Here is a 19642-nt window from a genome sequence, read left to right as displayed (position 1 = left end):
TCAGGTAAGCTACCTTACACTGGGGAATTAGGGAAGGGGACAAGAAAGATGAGAAAGAGAGAAGAAAAAGAAAAAGGAAAAGACAGACAGTCAATTCACTGTGGCGTGTAGAACTCTACCGCAAGTCAGAGGCATTCACACAAACTCGTAGTCCTCAAAAAACATAAGAGGGCTTTCACTGTCTTGTGGGCTGTCGAGGGATGTGGACGGTGCTGTATTAGCACCTGCACAGAAAGAGGCCGATCATTCAGTCGCCGCAATGCGTTGGCAAGTACTTGTCTCTCTGAGGTCAATCGAGAACAGCAGGTGTTCAATATTTTCATCAGTGTTGCAAACATCGCATGCTGCACTATCAGTCATTCCGATTAACGTGGTACAAGCTTTCGTGAAAGCAAGTCCCAGTCAAAAACGATAGAGAAGCGAAGTGTCACGTCGATGTAGGCCGGGTGCAGGTCAGAGTTGTAGTGAAGGGTCATGTTCATGTAGTCTGGTACGTCGTATGCTTGGTGTGTTCCACTCAGTCAATGTGAGACTGCGAGCCAGTTGGCGAATTTGCCTCGCAGCGTCCGCTCTTGAAAGCGGAATCAAAACACTGTTTACTTCCTGATCTGATGTGTGAGCAGCATGATCTGCAGAATCATTTCCATTGCTGCCACAATGCCCAGGTAACCACTGAAAGTCGATGTCGTGGCCTTTTTGTATTAAGAGGTGCTGAAGTTTCACGGTTCGATAAGTCAACTGCCCGTGGCATCCGCGTCGGTGAACTGATGGCACGCACTGTAACGCTGGTTTTGAGTCAGAAAACACGGCCCATTTACTTGGTCTTTCTTCAAAATTGACGAGTTCTAGTGCACTGCGCAAAGCCTCGAGTTCTGCCGCCGTGAACATCGTCGCATGCGAAGTCTTAAAACGCAGAGTTACCTCTTGTAATGGTATAACCACTGCTCCACATGAACTAGACGATGTAGACGTGCCATCTCTGTAGATGTGCATGTGGTTACTGCAGGTCTGGTCCAGTACTAATAGACTCAGTTGTTTTAGGGCATGTGTCGGTAGGTCAGATTTTCTCCGCATTCCTGGGCTCATTAAGTAAACTCGTGGCCGACTCAAGCCCCAAGGAGGAAGCAGTGGCTTTGATGCAGGTGCATACGCCTCAGTAAATGATGAGCATTGCTTGCAGACAGTGGCACCGTATGTCGTGCGGGGCCTTTCAGCAGCGAGGCTCCCCGGGTGGTGGGAAGGGGTCCTGGTATAATGCCTGTGGTGCATACGCGTTGTCTCGGTAATATTATGTGTCTTGATTTAGTGATCTCGGGCAATGACAATGGTTTCAGCTGTTGAAACACTGCAGGGTAATCCAAGGCATATCTTGAGTGCTTGGGCTTGAATGCTCTGAATTTTATGCAGGTTAGTCTTGCCTGTGTTAGATATTGTAATTAAACTCTACCATAAGAATCCGATAAACTGCACCCTGTACAGTTGTAGCATGGACGGTACGGGCACTCCCCATTTCTCTTCTGCAAGGAATTTGAACATGTGAATGTTGCGATCAACTGCTTCTTCACATAGTTCGCGTTCGGAGTCCACAACAGGTTTCTGTCTATTATGACTCCTAAGAATCTGTGGCTTCTGCTGAACGATATGTGTTCTCCGTTAATCGAGATGCTGTAAGCAGGCATCGGTTTCCGCGTGAATGCTACCACTGCACATTTTCCGCAGGACACCTCGAGACCTTGTTTACGAACGTAGCATGACGTCGTTGTGGCAGTTTTCTGAAGGCAGTCTCGAAGCTGTAGCCTTGTCACACCTGATGAAGTCAGCGTAGATAGAAAATTCTTCAGTGGTTGGTAGGTGCTCGACTAGTCCACTGAGGGTATATTGCGAAGTGTAAGGCTTAGCACTCCTCCTTGAGGGACTCCTCGGCTACTGCAATACTCAGGTGTTGGGCCATTCACCATCGTCACGTAGAATGATCTCAGCTGTAAGTAGCTGTACACCCACACATATACCTTTCCACCAAGACCTACTGTTTCCAAAGCACTAAGGATGGCTTCATGGGCGACATTGTCTTAAGCTCCCTTAACGTCTAGAAACAGGGCAGCACACAGTTTCTTAGAGGCTTTCTGGTGTTCAACATATGTCACCAGATTAACAACATTGTCAATTGATGAATGGCCGTGCCTGAATCCAGTCATGGATACTAGATAAATTTCATAGTGCTCTAAATACCACTTCATTTGTGTTAAAGTAATTCTTTCCACTGTTGTTCCCACACAACTGATAAGCACAATATGACGGTATGAGGCAATATCCACGAGATTCACCAGCTTTGAGAAGCGGAATGAGGCGACTTGACTTCCATGCTTGGTAAACCATACCAGTCTGCCAGGAGTCATCGTATAGGCATAAGAGTGCCTTCCGAGATTCGTCTCCAAGGTTACAAAGGGTACACAATGCAGTCAGGTCCGGGTGCTGAAGAACGTCTGCACAGTGCCAGTGCCACTTCTACCTCATCCATAGAAAGTGGGCATTCTATGCGGGGATCACGTGAGAGAAGCGGGTTGTCGAGTATTGCTATTCTTGTTTTCATGAAATTGGACTTGACGGCGATTCTTCGACAGAAGGATTCTGCGAGGTCAATCTATCTACATTGTAGGTGAAGTGCCAGAGATGTGAATGGGTCTCGCTGACCAAAGGTTGTGCTAAGAGCCCGGACAGTTCTCCATATCAGAAATAGGGGCTTTTCACGGATCCGACGACTCGCAGAAGGATGCCCAACGTCACCAAGCCAGTTTATTCATGTGCCGTCGTATTTTCTTTTGAGTGCATCTAGTTAGCCTACGATAGAGGCGAAAATGCTGTAGGCCCGTGTGCTCAGATTTGCGTGCACCTTAAAGAACCCCAGGTGGTCAAAATTTCTAGAGTCCTCCACTACCGCGTCTCTCATAATCATATGGTGGTTTTGGGTCGTTAAACGCCACATATATATCAAATCGTCTAGCCAGCCTCTAATCATCCATGCACTTTGTCCGTATGTATCTACGTTCTGCACGACGATGTATTGCATGTAGTTTCTCAAGCTTTTGAGCTTGCATACGATGAGTGTTGCGAGTTCAACCAGTCAGCATTACTTCAGGCCTTAACACAAGTCGAGAATCAAAGTAGAGGTCGAGAATCTGTGATGATGCAAGGTTTGTCGGTTTGACAAGTTTCTGTTCTGATGTTTTCTCGACGACATAGCACCAACGATGTCTGTCAAACATTGTATTCCCGAGCACATTCACAAGACAAAACACATCTCCACAATATATGTACAGCTCTGAGATCTGTCCAAAACTAGGTAGTATGGCTTTCTGCAGAATGACCACATCTTTGACTTTGTACGTTATCTGATCGACAGTCACAGAATTAACTTTCCACACAGGAACGCCGGGTGAGAAAACTTCAGCCATGCAAGGGGGCAAATCTTTCTCTTTTAAAGGCCTGGCTTTAGTTGTCTGAATAGAGTTGTGAAACTCTGAATTACAGAGTTCATAGCTCTGTAATAACTGGTGTCGCCCCGCAATTGTCTTACAAATATTCCTGAAATTTTGGTTACGCACAGCAATGGATTTGAGATACTGATGTTTGGCCTCATAGCGCATACACCAGTATTGCTTCAGTGGGCCAAGTTCATTGATTAGTCTTGGATAATGCACCAGGAAATGAAGTTTCGGAATTACGTGGCCAGGGTACAGAATCTCAAAAGAAGATGAAAAGTAACGAATGTCATCCTGCAGACATGCAAGGTGGTCATGTGGAAGGCTGTCAGCAAATATGAGGTCAACAATCCTTTTGAAAAGCAAGTACACTTCCCAGTGCTCGTTGAGTTCCGGAACAATGTCTCCAATCATAAGGGACAAAAACCTAAACAGGCACCACTTCTGCGATGCAGTGCCCTTATATGGAGTTTTCGAAGTAAGAAAGTGTTTTTCGACAGCTTGTGGTTTGTTTTTCTTGTCATGTGCACCAAAACTGAATGCTGTGATGCAATCTAGGTCTGAATATCTAATAACATTGGTACTGATGAGGCCTTGCAAAACATGCTTTAAAACGTGAGGTATGCTTCCCTCAAGCACATCGTGCATCAGGTCCGGCGGTAGCTGCAGTGTTGCATCAAAGTACCAAATGTTTAAAAGGGGCGATTCACCTTTCACACCATAAAGTGCAGTGCTTAGTGGCTGGTTCACCCTAGCACCTTCAATGTGAGTTTCATGCAAACTCTTGTTTCGAATTCGCACATCCATTTCATGGAATACAGAGCTAAAAGTTGCATATGGTGCAGTGCAAAACCTGCACGGGCGCCCTCTGTTAAAACAACAGGTAAATCCACCCAGCCTATTCATAGAAAGGTTGTCGCCACTAAATGCAACGAGAATTGCTCTGACTTTAGCAGTAGCTGAATTTATGTGCACTGTAAAGCCGGTTGCTTCCAATCTCACAATGTCTGAAACAACAGGTTCCAAGATTGCCTTCATGCCATGCTTGTCAACAAGCCTGTATGGCGCAACAAGAGCTACATGTATGGAGCGTAGCTGTGACCTGTGACGAGCATGTAGGTTGAGCACACTAAAGTACACAACAATTACTTTATGAATGCCTCGTTTTGACCCCAAGGGGTTCACAATCTCGAGCTCATCGCTGTAAAGAACAAGAAACAGAGTGTATTGTGCCCCGTTCTCCAGAAGTGCCGACAGTTTTTCCTTGAAGAATACACCATCAAAAAAACTTCGGAGAACTGGTGATGGCTGCCCAATTGTGAAGCTTTGGTCTAAACGTTCACGAAAAGTCTCGGACAACATCAGGTTTTGGAGGACACGAGGTATAGGCACATACTGAAATGTCTCGCCAACAGCAAGAATGTGCTCCTCGGGTTTGACATAAGGAAGATGTTCCTTTGCGAAATTTTCCCGGAGTGACTTCGTGCTGGCACTTTGGAACACATCTTCCAGAAAGTCACAAGCAAGCAACTTTTGCACATCTTCTCCAGCAGAATCTAAGGGGATGTTTTGTTGTATTTGAGAAGCAAATGCCTTCATTATGTCAAAAAAGGTGTCCTTGAAATCGGCAAAAATGCTCTCTGTTATAGAGTGCGGCAGCTTGTGCACTTCAGCTACGCGAAAAAAAAGTAAACACATCTGCTTCTTGACTTTTAGTGTGAAGTCGTGAATAGAGCTAGAAGAACCGTGTGCAGTCACAGTGCAGGTACTTTCTTGTCCGTTGCTCGTATCTTCGGCAAATGAGCTCGAAGAAGGCAATTCTGCGTCGTCGAAAGCAGTGACATCTGTTGTAGCATCCAGCCGCGGTGTAACACTTCCTGCAGCGTTCCCCTGTTGAGGCTCGTCGAGCTCCACGTAGCTTCTATGGCAGCGGTAAATGTGTCTCCGGTACGATTCGAACTCGTGATATGTCTTTGCACACCCTTGCACACCACACATGACAGAAAAATCCGTATCGTGGCGATGATCTCTGATGTGCCATATGACCTTGCAAAACTTTGCCGACGAAAACGGGCACCGTGGGCACGTATGCATGGCGTGAATTTGTTTCACTCACACAAACTACGGCGATTCATTCCCGCAGAACAATCTGCGCGCACTGGGCCCGAAACTAGAGGAGCACAGCACAATAAAACGTCAGCCACGGCAACTAGCTTGAGCATACCATCACAGCAACAGCAACATTCCAAGACAAATACGATGATGAAGGAGATCGGCTCTACTAAGGAATTACTAAAAAATATGTGCTAATTTTATGTTGCGCTGCCTTCATTTCTTTTAAAGGCACATGCAGTTGGCGTAACTAAACTCTTCAACGTCAGAAATATCTTTTTATTATCAAATAAAAAAAAACTGCAGGTAGCGCGCACTACTACCTCTGAAGCCTTTCTAGAACTAGAGTAAAGAGGTAAAAGAACGAGGTGTTTATTTCTCCATCGCTGTGTGCCACTGTAGTACAAGCCAAGACAAGCACGTAAGCCGTTCGCCTCTTTCGCGCCTTGCTGAACTTGCCGTAGGACTGCTTCTCCGTTTGTGTGCTTTTTTCTTTTTGCTGCCGTGAAAATGTCGACACCGATTCAATGCTTGGTGTCATGGAAGGAGCGCAAGAAGATTATCTCCATTAACGGACACACCATGGAAGATGTCTTGGCTGCCGTGAAGGCTACAGATTTTGGAGATGTCGCGTCAACCGGCAGAATAGAGGTACGTTCTGGAAGTGCCTTTTGTTTTCTTCGCTCATACATTGCTCATACATGGCATTGCTGAGTAACCCAGGGGACCCATCTGCAATAGCGCGCGAATAGGAGAACAATACATGGCATTGCTGAGTAACCCAGGGGACCCATCTGCAATAGCGCGCGAATAGGAGAACAAAGAAGGAAAGTGTGTCCCAACTTGGGAGGCAGTCTTTTTTTTTTACTTGAGGAGCTGCAATATTTTTGTCGTATATAGTGTACCTTTGTTAAGCACTTAATGAAAGCATAAATGTGGCGGTCGTGTTTCAGCACCGGTGCTCGTTCACGCAAGTAATTAGCACTGGCCTTATGTGCGTAAAGATAAACACCAAGGTAAAATACATAGTGTGTCACGTGTGATGTGTCAATTCGAAGGAAGTGGTGACGTAAACCAAATGAAAAAAATCGGATGCCTTTATTTGAATAGAACCTAAGTGTTTCATTTGTGTGAGCACCAGAAGCCACTCCAACAGTTCAGTCAGGGATAGTAGGTTGTGGTATGCTGGCCTTGTCAGTGCACAAATGGCTAAAGGGATTTGGATGAACCAATGCCACCAAGAAACGTGATAATGGGAAGCATGAATGTAGGGTGTAGTTGTAGCTTCTGTATTAGCTGCTGTGGCCACACTGTTACTGTGCACTTAATAAAGTGCTAAGCCCCTGGCTGTATTTACTTCCACTAAAATGACGTCCCTTTTCCGTTTTGTAATGCAGCTGTAACGACAAGAAATAATGCCAGCCTTTTTGCTACTATGTTATCTATGTTACATTGGAGAAAGGGTCACTTTTGGCACAGTGAAAAATGCCAAAATGTTACTGTTACTGCGAAATGTTATGATGAATACCTTGCAACACTAGAGAATGCAAAGCATAAAATAAACTGAAATTTCATTGAATATAATAGGCTGCTCACAAGAAATGATCCTGCAGAGTATCAGCCATGCTTGCATCAAAGTAGTTATTGGCAGTAAAATCATAAGACGAAGAAAAGAAAACATGAGGACGAGTGCTGACAACGTATGGCAAAATTGCTGCTCCCGACACAAGTGTTTAATTAATTTGCATCTTCTCGAAGCCACCTATTCATTCACCACTCAGCCTGTCCCACATACATTTTGCCCACGGTGCAAGAATACTTCAGGTGAACGAACGTTGCGAAGCGAGCGCTTGGCGGGGAGGTACCGATTATGTTCTCGTTTGCGGCATGCCGATAGATGGCTCGACAGACTGAGGACCATGGCGGGCTGTTGGCAAAATCCGCAAAGCACATCCAGCACGTGGGCGGTGGGTCCCAATCTGAGAAAACTGGCCTATCGCACGATATCAACCACGCGACACCCATAGAGCGGCACCACTGAAAAGGGGGGTGATAAGGGAACGGGGTTGATGGCGGCGCGAAGTTGTTGTGGCGACAATAAATGAGCGCCGTTACTTTCTTACGTCACGGGGTTTTCCTACACCCAGATGGGGGGGGGGGGGAGAGAAGCCGGGGCAAAATTTGTAGCGCCATCTCTCGGGCCTCTTGCGAACCAGAACATTATCAGGCAGCGAATAGTCCCGGCGTTCACTCACCTAGAATATTCTTGCACCGTGATCTTGCCGCATCAGCATTGAATTTCTTAGATGCTGCCTGTAGCACACATGGTCTTTTTCTTGAAACAAGTGGCACTGCCTCTTACCTTTTGTTCAGGAAGTGATGTATAACCAGCTTCAAGGGTGCTGAAAAACACCATGTGAGCACTAGTGTGTCCAGCTGTCATTTTTATTTGATGCGACACACTATGGAAAGAAGGAATGACAGTAGTATTACTAATTCTGCATCATGCTCATGCACCACCATCAGTAGAACTTCAAGCAGCGACACGAGCAGATGACATGCAAAACCAGCAGTAATTAGTCTCAATTTAGCTTGGAAAGCTGGGCCACACCCTGTGTGTGCAGGAACGAAATACTGCATTCCACATGGCAGATGGTTCACTAGCTCCTTTTGCTCTCAAAAGGGCAACAAGCTCTATGAGAGGGTGAATACTCCTAGCTAACACAGCTGGTGAAGAAGTGCATAACAAGGTCAAGAAATCTTATGCTACTTTTTGACAAAAGATCATTTGTTAGTGTGAACAAATTCCGAGCGATTTCGAATGTTCTGATGATGCTTTGTGCTTCTTAATGCTTCCCCATTGTAGACGTAAATATCGCTAGAAGATCGACCACATTCCGAACATGTGAACCACTTATAAACCAACCGATTCTCCAGAAAGTCACCGAGAACTGGTGCCGAGCCTGAGTCAATACATGTGTTTTTGGCACATTATAGGCACTGCCAGCTGTATAGGAAAAGCACAGATGGAAATCAAGCAACTGGAAACAAGCAATGAAACTCCAGCCTTCCATGCTGGCCTCCTCGTGCGCCCCTCGCATTTCTTCATCTTTCAATGTTTCTCTGTCTCCTCTTCACAAACATTGCACTTGTCGTTCCTGAAAGCCTCATTCATAGCAGAGCCTGTTGCTCTTTGAGTTCACTTATTTGAAGAAGAAAAAAAGTATCGAACTGTCCATCATTCAAAATTCATTATACCACACTCGCACACACAAGACGCAGCCCTGCTTTTCGAGACTGACTACTGCTGGTTTTCTGCATCATCTGCTCATGTCGTACTGAAGTTCATCTGACAAGCTGCAGTCAGTCCCGACATCCATAGGGTGTAGTGTCGAATCAAGGAGGCTGGCAGACGTGCTACTGCTCACATGTGCTCTCAGTGCCCACGAAACAGGTGGTACGTGTTGCCTAGTGAACAAAAAGAGAAGAGGATGTGCTGCTTGTTCCAAAAACACACAAAGTCTGCCACATGCATCGTCTATAAAATTCGATGTTCATAATGAATTACATACAGCGCGATATGGACTTTTTTATGCAAAACCAACTAGCCCAAAGCTTCACTCGATGTTCATGCAGCAAGATGTATGTGGGATTTGCTATTCAGTTGACATTCAGCGCCTATCCTCATGTTTTTTTTTTTTTTCTTCGTCCTGTGTTTGCGCTGTTAATTTATCTGATACAGTTGATATTCAGCGTCTATCCTCATGTTTTCTTTCTTCGTCCTGTGGTTGCGCTGTTAATTTATCTCGTACACGCGCCAACTAGCCTGTCTTTTGCCACTTGAAAGTAAAACTGGTATGTGTAAATAAACATGACAGGGACATGGAAAGAATGAACAAGAACAGTTTGCCACTTGTTCACTTCATGCATACAAATTGCACCTGTGTGGCTAGCATAGTAATGTCTTTGAAATAATACTGACAGCTGAAAGTTTTATTATTTGTTGCCCACGGTAATTGTGTTTGTATAAGCATTAAATTTCTTTCAGGTTTACAATGCACAATTTGAAGCTTATGTCGACCCTCCAGGGAACCATGTCTTTTGTGATGGGAGCAAAATTAGAATAATCACTGATGAGGCCATGCCTCATGCTTGCAGGTGAGTAGCTCAACTTCGAATTGTTGCACCAAACTGAAAGCCTGCTGATTTTTATCCTGTTTTCAGCACAAATGAACTGCTTGTGGTTTCTCCCGAGTTGGAGCCATCAACTACTCAACCTTTTCACGGAAGTGATTATAGACTGCCACCCCTTCCCTTAGACCTAAAAGTTGCCATTGGCAATACAGAACTCGGAAAAGTTTCGAGTCGGACAAAATCAAGGATTGTGTCTTGGTTAAGCCACCATTTGATGAACTTCACTGTGTAAGTGCCTCCGTACTCTCCTGTATATTATTGAATACCGGCTGAACATTTGTTGCTTTCATAGATACCCAGGAAGGCGGCTCTATGAGGCTGCTTCAAAGGCACTCGTTGTTGAATACCCTGTCCTTAGAGACACAATTGGTACTGGTTGGGTAAGTGAAATTTTTTACGATTTGGACATATCGCAATATCCACAGAAAATGTTTGGCAGATTATGATAATGCTATCAGTTGGAAAGAAAAAGGGACTGGAAAAGAAAACGGTGAAACATATAAGATTGTTTGAATAACTATATTCTTTGCATTCTCGAGACATCATATCGGACCGGCACGGTGATATTAAAATTGTATATTGTGTGTGCTGCATGCTAATTAGTAACAATCTGGTGTCACGCGGAATGCACTATTTTACGTGCAATTTTCGAACCTGGCTTGTGGCATGTTTTGTCACTTCTAGAACTAAGGAGTAGCTGGTGCCTCATTTGTGCACCAACATCTGCTTTCATGGCAATAAAAAAAAAAAGCAAAATGTATGTGAATGGGAAAACTAGGAATAAAGAACGAAAACAAACATTTGAGAGCTACAAGGCTAAACATAGAATGTAGCACAAGCAAGTAACAAGTCCTTTTATCTGAGGGCGGAGGGGGGGTGAAGGAGCACAAGTGCACATTAGAATCGGGGTTTGCACTATTTTTTTTTTTTCATGTAAATGTTGTGTGCGTTGGAGTTGGGTAAGTCGGTAAGCTAATGTATGGGTCATTGTATGGGTCATTCAACGCCAACTTGTACGAGCCTTGGCGCTCAACCATCTGCGATATCAACAATGGACCATCCATATAAAGCAAGAAGTGGCCCGCCGAAATATTTTTGGGTGAAAAAAGGTCCTCAGGATCAATAAACAAAGTTCTTCACTGACTGACTGGGAGCAGCAAGCCACACATGAAGTTTTTTCGGAAAGCTTGAAACTTTAGCTTGTAACACGCGTAGTGAAAAAATCTGGTCTTTCCAAATTAAGTTAGGACAAAATTTTTCCTATAGAATGATGGTAGGCTTTTTACTAAAAATAGGTTTAACAAACTTTTATGTTTGCATGGGTTTTTATGTTACCTTAAATATGGACACAATTTTTAATGTTTGGGATTTTTTTACAAACAGACTACATTTAGTGATATGCAATATTTTGTATTGTTTGAGTGTCAGAAACTTTTACTGTCACACAAAAAATAGTTTGAGACACATATACTGTCAAATGGCTTGCAAAGCTGGCGACAAAGTTGCATAAAAGGTAATTTTTGCTCTAGTTTAGTCGTAAATTTTACACTGAGGTTGTTCTAGTAAAATTATGCTAAATAGCATATTTACTAGCAACATCAATTATCTATTCGTGGAGACAGTTTTATCAAATTACTTTTTGTTTTAAGAAAGTTAAATATTTGTGAAGTGTACTACTGGTTCTTGCACGTGTTCTGTCATCGAAGAAATGCGTCTAGCAGTAAGTAAAACATACGTTGGCTCAAGTTCTGCAGCGGAACATCTAGACTACATAATCGCATAATCATCGTTGCATTGTTGTCTGTGCTTACTGTAATGTTTTATATTGAGTATTAGCCTTGGTCAGTGAGAAATGCGAGCCCTACTGGAGTGTGTTTAACCTCGTACGGCTTCCATTGATGGCCCGCATTGTCTGATTACATAAGGGGTAATTAACACTCATGTGTGTGATACTTTGTTACCTACACATTTAATTAAATGTGGGAAAAGAAAAAGATATTTGTTGCTTGAATATACCAGATAAGTTGCACTTATGAACACACACAATCCTATACAAGTGATGATGTTTGACCAGTGCCATAGGTTGGTGCAAAATTATGTGTCCTTGATATAGCAACATATATTTTTATGAACCGTAGTGTTCTTCCCACTTTTAAGTGTGAAGAACACTCTATTGTTGTGGTTGCAGATTGCAGCTTCATTTGCATCGGATGAAGGATCCTGCAGATGCTTAAAAGTTTTTTTTATAACTTGACACATGCCTAAATTAGGCTCAGGGCTCTTTAACGAGATATCATGCTTGCGATAGTTCTGCTTGCGAATGTTTCTGCTTGCGAATGTATCATGCTTGCGAATGTTTGCGATAGTTCTAGGAGCACCTGACAGCAGGCCTGCTGTGGCGAAGCATGAAGATACAGACGTGCGAGAGATAATTGAAGCTGATGCTATCTTTCGCAAAGGTGACACGTGCGTAAGTGCACCGTCAGTTGACCTGTTAGATCGGGAAAGTGGCTAGTGGATAGACTGGTGGCACCACTGTGCACGGATATATAGCTTGGCGTTTCCTGAAAATAAAAATTGTTGAAGCTAGCGCATTGTGTTGTCCACTCCCTCATGTCCCTGTCTCTTAGCGCTCAATATGTCGTCAAGTTCTATTTACCAGCAAGCCCAAAAAATGGCACTATCAAAATACAATACGCTTTGAAATATTTTAGATCACGTGCACACAAAATTTAAAAATGAAATTTTGAACTCAATTTTCTCCTCTATCAATACACCTATGATGGTGAAATAAATTACGCTATAGAACTCTGAGCACAATTTATCAATCTTAACAAATTCATTGTTTCTCTTTTGTGTCCCTTTAATGTGTTGCACCTAACATCATGTTTCTTTTTATCTCAAATATTTGTTTATGTAGCATGAACTTCAATGAGACCACTACGTAATCTCTATGTAAATAGTCTTCCAAAGTCCAATATGCTTATTTGCAGGACTCTTGGAAAGTATCCATCCAGTATAAATTCGGGTACATGCGAAGAACTCTCAGTACTCTGCCTGCTGTGCAGGAAGCCAAGGAGGTCTATGGAAAACGGAAACCTCAAGATAGTGCCATTGCTGCACAAACTAAACGGCAACGCCGCGTGGTAGCAATTTCTGTTTTTAAGTTCATTTCAATGTTTTACAAGTAACATTTGCATGGGGCTTAGCTCGCTAATAACAGTCTACGGCTTCATCATCGCTTGAGTAAGTGAAATGTTTTGGCACTAAAACGGCACTCCGCATGAGCTGTCTTTTTCTGCTTCAACAAGCCCCATTTTAAAAAAAATAAAAAATGTGGGGGGGGGGGTTAATGACATAACTAGGTAGCAGCATGTTGCCTTAATTCCAGGAAGACTATGGTTGCCTTATACAAGTGTTCGTTCTACTTTTTTTTTTTACCCTGTTAGACAACAAGCATCCCATATGATGACCACGATGAAGGTGTTTTAGTGGGACACTTGGAATTCATGTCCAAAGAGATGTCGAAGCGTGCTCCGGACCTCCAGAAATTGAGCGAATCGATGAAGCAGACACGCTCTTCTAGGAGGTCGTGGATGAAAGATACAGTGCCTACAACAGCTGAGATACTTGAAAAGTATCCCGCTTTAGGAAATGTTGAGATGGTCAGTATCATGTGAATGCAGCATCTGCATTGCATGCTTTCACTTACGATATTTACCAGCTGTCTTTTTGAAACTTGAATAGGTTTTCAAAAGTAGCTTGTGAACAGGTTAGTGGGTCTTTAGCTGTACTACATTGAAGCAGGCATTGCTTGCACAACAGTGCTATGGTCAAGTTTTTAAGGAATTATTCATTCATTCTTTACTGACTTAAAGCCTCATTTTTATGTTAAATGCATGCAGGGAAGCAAGAGGCTGTCTGCTTAGCTATTTCGAGCATATTTCTGCTTCCCAGACCACTGGCTCCAAATCTGTTTTAAAATTTAAGTATGTTCACACTCTAACAAAGTTTACCAAAAAGCGTCCCGTGGATGGTTCGATACGATCATTATACAGTCCCAAATCCTTGACTACCAGGCTTATGAAAGCAGTAGAATACTAGCACGAAAACACATGGAGAAAAGAGTGGACGACACACTGCACTTCTCGCAACATAGTTTATTGCTGCAGCTGTAACATGCGCTTAAATACATGTAGGTGCAACTCCTCAAGTATATAATTAAAATTATGTTACACACCTTCGTGTTTTTTTAATTAGGTGTATGTTACGGCTGCAGCAATAAACTATGTTGTAACAAGTGCAGTGTGCCGTTCACTCTTCTTCTGTCCATGTGTTCTCGCGCTAGTATTCTACTGTCATGAATATCCAACAAGCCTAAGCCGCTACCAGTGTTATGAAAGCACTTGACACTAACTCCTGGCTTTTTTATTTATTTTTTGTTTGTTTGACAAAGCATTTTTAATTGATTTCATTTCAGTGGGCAAACACTGGCCGACATGTAAAATAATAACATGTTTATGCCACCATTCCACAATAGCAATAGCAAAACAGATTGCAGTAAATGACTTGTGCATTGAGACAACTTTGTCTGCTTAGTTTTATATATTTGCTTTTGCATTTATTTTTCTTTTTTTACTCATGATGGCTGTCAGCTACAACAGAAATTTTCGAGAATGTCTTATGATGTTGCCAAAAAAAAAATAATTTTGGGTAGCAGATGGCACATAGTGTTGATAATTTGAATCATCATCATCAGCCTGATTACGTCCACTGCAGGACAAAGGCCTGCAGTGGAGTCAATATTTGAGTCAATTTTTTTTTTCGTGCTCAAATTCAGACAAATCTGAAAATGCATCAAGGTATATTGGGCATTGTCCATTCGCATTCACTCTGACGTAAGCACTGAAATGATGCCATAAACTGCATTTGAATCATTTTTTTTTAGGTTAGTATCATTCTGACAACAACTACACCTGCAGAAGCAAATAAACTTGTTTTTGATAAAATAAGCCACTTCGCGATATAAAAATTTTTTAATGTGTTCAGCCAAAAAAAATTGGGACCTGCTCTGTAAATATCTAGATACACCCATGTGTGTTTTTGTTTTCTCTACGACGAATTGACTGCCAAGTGTCTTTTTGACCTTCATTTCATTTATATGTTAGCTGGAAACTTGTTGCCCAGATTTGTAATTGCAAATTAATTTAAATATACTTCTATGATTATAGCTTCATGAAGAATTTACAGCAATAACAAGCATCCAGATGGAAAAAAAGCTGTTGGAATTTTTCAACAACTTTGGACCCAGGATTCTGGAGCTACTGAAAACTCGCCATTCAACAAAGGACCTGGTGAAGGAGCTCGAGAAGGAGCTTGAAAAACTGGAAGGCAATAGCCGTAAATGTAAGTATGTAAAGTATGTTCAGTCATTCTAGGTTCTCTTTGTATTACTGTTGTGATATTGCTGTGTGATTGTGATATTATTGCTGTGATATTGCAATAACAATCCTTTTCCAGATCGATTTGCAGTTGCCTTAATAGAACTCCTCCCACTGCTGCTGAAAGAGAAGCCGAAATTTCTGAGGGGCCCTGTAAGTAACTTTACGTTTCATTTAGTAAAGTAAAGCATATTGAAAAGGAAACGGCACAATTTTTTTGCACAGAAACAATGGTAAAGTGAAAAATAAAAACTTTTGACATAAATTTCATTGCACCCTAAAAGTTTATATGTTAAGGAAAACCCTATTATAATAAACACTAAAGCGTGACATGACCTTTTGGAATGACCATGCCTGCTTCTTTAGAAATGAGCATTTCTTCTGCATCTGTTTGTCGCAGAGGGAATTGTCATTTCTAGATGAGCACGTGTGCTTATGCCAGAAGGTCATGTCGTGCTTTAGCGTTTCCGTTGATAAATTTTCTCTTAGTATATTGCAATGCATATTATCTTGATGTATTCGGGTCTCACCCGCAATGTTTGTTTACAAGACTCCACTCAGACCACGGCGTGGTGTGTTGGAAGCCTCACGATTGTGTTAGATGATTCCGTTATGATTGCGCGCCGGACGCCAATACAGTCGACGTCCGATTTCCCGGACCCTCAAGGGACCACGAAAACGTCCGCAAAAACGAATGCACGTGAAAATGCACCTTTTCTTGTAGGTATTTTTCGCTGACTGAGAGGGTAATGACCGGAGTACAAGATTTCCATTGCAATTCAGCCAATACATCGTTTAGGTGGCTCTGAAAATAGCCGTTTATTTATAAAAAAAATCTGACGTGGCCTGCGCTACCTCATAGGTCAGCACTTGGGCGCGAAGTAGTCGCCTATTTTCTTTTGCACGACGTTCCTCTTGCCCGCGATCATGTCTGCCTCAATTTCAGTCAACGTCATGTTGCTGCTGTACATTGATGATAGTGTCATCAGTGCTCACGTCAACTCCGAGCTCGTTGGCTGGGTAGGTGATGGCTCTTCGTTCACGGTGTCAGAGTCGTCGGAATCCTCCGTAACTTGACGAATGATTTCGTGATCGGTTAAGTCCGCACATAGCTCAAGGTCTTTGTCAGCGTCGGCGAAGCCCTCAAAGGTTATCCCAGCTGGAATCGACACGCCGGCAGGGCGCAGGACGAAGGAGCAGTTGGTGCCATCGCTGTAAATGGTGAATCCGCTAGACGAAAAGTGCAGCACGAAACGGCTAGGAACTCGATGGATGCTGGAGGTCGGGAAACGTGATCACTGAAGATAGCGCGCAGCAGCAAACGATCAACCGCAGGCACGACTGCAGAGCTGACAAAACAACACGTGAACGAACTCAGCGAGGTTTGGCTTGGCTAAGCCGCGGCTAGCAATAGATTGACACATGCGGTTTCGAGGTTACGGCAGCCGCGGCGCGGTGCGGGAGTTGGCAACGGTGCGAGTATGGCGGGTTCGAGGATATAAAAACAAACAAAATGGCGGCGTCAATGGTAACTTTCGGTCGGCGGTTAACAGTAAAAAGTACGGGAAATTGGATGCCAAAGGCTATAAGCGTCCGGAATTTCGGACTTTTTAATACATTGACTCTATGGGGAACTTGACGGTGCCGCAGATGAGTCCGGGAAATCGGGCATGTCCGGAATTTTGGGCGTCCGGGAAATCCGACGTCGACTGTAGTCTTGCTTCGTTGAGTGATTACGCGGCCACCATTGATAATGCTGGAATCTTTGATCGCACATGTATAAAAACAAGCACGCTTTACCACCTGTCAGAGGACCAATGGACATCGCTTTGTTCGCCACTAACAGTGCAATGTACAGATGGGCCACGTCTGCGTATAGCGCGTGAGCAGCCGGCCTTGCTTTGCGGCACGACACCTTGTGTGGTCATTGCGGGTTGTGATGTCGCGTGCACAGGAGCATGCACAGCTTTACAGACATGCGGGCCTGTTTTGCACAGGTGAGAATGGTGGAAAGTGTACCTGTTTAGCCAAAGATTCGCGATCCCTCAGGGCACTTTCGTCACATCTATTTCATAAAACAAAGGGCATTTTGATGGATATAGCGAGCCTGCACCAATGATGCAAGCTTTGTGGCTTTTTTGAGGCATGCGATTATATGTAGATATGATGATGCCAACAGCTGCGGAAAAAAAAAAGTCTAGACGGCCACAGAATCAAAACGATCACAAAGAGTGCGTTGTTTTGCAGCGTGTGTTATCAGTCGAAACGCGCCTCTTCTTATGCAATAGATATGACCAAAGTGCCTTGAGCGAGCGCGGATTTTTGGTTAAACAAGCACACCTGCCAACGTTGTCACCCGTGCAGAGCAGGCCTGCACGTTTGTAAGGCCGCGCATGCTCCTGTGCACGCGGCGTCACAACCTACAACGGCCGCAAGGTGTCTTGCCACAGAGCAACGCCGGCTGCTCGTGCACTATACGCAGACGTGACTGCGGCTGTACATTATTTGCAAAGTGTCTTTTCCTTTGGCGGCCACAAGTTCAGCGAAATAAAGATTTAATCTTCGGCAGCCCGACTGCTTGCTTCGTCCGGATCATGACTCTGTGACAATATATACGTTTCATGTGCAATGAAATTTGAGTCACGAGTCAACTCTCATTTGTGTTGTTTCTTTTATTATTCGTTGTCACCATTTGAAAAAAATTTGCTCTTTTCCATTTTTTAGCATTTTGATTCTGCTAATGGCTAATACTAATGTTTAACTTTACAGGACATCTACCCTGCTCTTTGTTTTGAGGGAACAAGTATCAGAGAGGCCGAAGAAATGACCGTAGTGTTTGAGGCATTCAACATTCATGTCGTCGATGTTATAGCCGGCATGACGGCTATCATGGAACTGTATTGGGTACTGGACATCATGTACTCGGAGAGTAACAAAAACACCTTAACGCTCCTCGAGTACTTTTGTGGACTACCAAGTGTGCCCAGAGCACCACTACTTTTAAGGACGATTTCGTCGATCAAGAGCTGATCTGACAGCAATGTGCAATAAGCAGAGCTTATATAATAAAGATTGAAGTGTGTGTATCAAATGCTGAAAGTTATGTATTTATGGCATGTTAGATGATGAAACTTGTGGTTTTCGTCATGTCTGCAGAAAGCCTTTCACCAACAACATGCACAAGAAATCTAGTTGTAGAGCCGCACTTCACCTATATTTGGGATCCTCTCATTATCTGAGGTTTCCTGCACTTTACCGTGCAACTAAAGCAGTCGGAGAGTGATTAGCGATTAGTATGTTACTGAAGTTTCTAAGTTCGTAATGTTTTTATCAAGTAGTGTGGGACGTGTTACGATTTGCACTTAGTAAGTGGTTAGGACCAATTACTAACTGGTTGCTAAGAGGGTAGTATTTGTTACAAACATGCTGCTTGCTTTATTTACTAAGAGGGTAGTATCTGTTACTAAGAGGCTGCTTGCTTCAGTTACTAAGAGGGTAGTATGTGTTACTAACATGCTGCTTGCTGCAGTTACTAAGAGGGTAGTATCTGTTACTAACAGACTTCTTGCTGCAGTTACTAAGAGGGTAGTATCTATTACTAAGATACTGCTTGCTTCAGTTACTAAGAGGGTACTATCTGTTACGAGCATGCTGCTTGCTGCAGTTACTAAGAAGGTAGTATTTGTTACTAACAGACTGCTTGCTGTAGTTACTAAAATAGTAGAACCTGTTACTAAGAGGGTAGTATCTGTTACTAAGGTACTGCTTTCTTCTGTTACTAAGAGGGTAGTATCTGTTACTAACATGCTGCTTGATTCAGTTACTAAGGGGGTAGTACTTGTTACTAACACGCTGCTTGCTTCAGTTACTAAGAGGGTAGTATATGTTACTAAGATGCTGCAACTTCTGTTACTAAGAGGGTAGCACCTGTTACTAAGATGGTAGTATCCGTTACTAACATACTTGCTTAGTAGCGGTTACTAAGCCTCTTGTTACTAACTCCAGTTACTAAGAGGGTAGTAACATATGTGACAAGCACTTAGTAAGTGAAACTTAGTAAGTATTACAACCCTTTTTTTAAGAGTGTGCGAAGCATGCGGAAGGAAGGTGACCGCGTTTTAAATCTTTTATGAAGCCACACATTAGAAAATGACGCCAAATATATGTACAAGTGTTGCACGTAGACATATGTTGAAGAGATGCAAATGACTGGTTCTTTGCACTCGCGCAACGATGTCCACAAGAATATGAGAATCAGCAACACCAGATTCGATAACATGATACGAATCGCTGGTGCTCACGAAGATGGTAGCCCTGGACATTGCCATATAAATTAACTTCAGCGCATGGCGCTTGATTGATTTGTGGGGTTTAACGTCCCAAAACCACGTTATGATTATGAGAGACTCCTTAGTG

General features: G+C 43.2%; 2 protein-coding genes across 2 annotated transcripts; one reads left to right on the top strand and one right to left on the bottom strand.

The window, feature by feature from the left end:
- Positions 1-3113: 3113 nt before the first annotated feature.
- On the bottom strand, positions 3114-5573 carry LOC142767166 (uncharacterized). The gene has a single exon (XM_075868382.1). It carries the CDS (start codon positions 5571-5573, stop codon positions 3114-3116), a length of 2460 nt encoding a protein of 819 aa, XP_075724497.1.
- A 528-nt stretch (positions 5574-6101) lies between these two features.
- Positions 6102-18317, top strand: LOC142767231 (uncharacterized). The gene is made up of 8 exons (XM_075868503.1): positions 6102-6242; positions 9640-9749; positions 9816-10013; positions 10078-10165; positions 13235-13450; positions 15017-15191; positions 15306-15379; positions 17996-18317. The coding sequence occupies exons 1-8, from the start codon at positions 6102-6104 to the stop codon at positions 18254-18256; spliced, it is 1263 nt and encodes a 420-aa protein (XP_075724618.1). The 3' UTR covers positions 18257-18317.
- Positions 18318-19642: the final 1325 nt, after the last annotated feature.

This window comes from Rhipicephalus microplus, chromosome 7 (genome assembly GCF_043290135.1).
Source record: "Rhipicephalus microplus isolate Deutch F79 chromosome 7, USDA_Rmic, whole genome shotgun sequence".
Lineage (NCBI taxonomy): Eukaryota > Metazoa > Arthropoda > Arachnida > Ixodida > Ixodidae > Rhipicephalus > Rhipicephalus microplus.
This window is presented reverse-complemented; position numbering and strand designations above follow the sequence as displayed.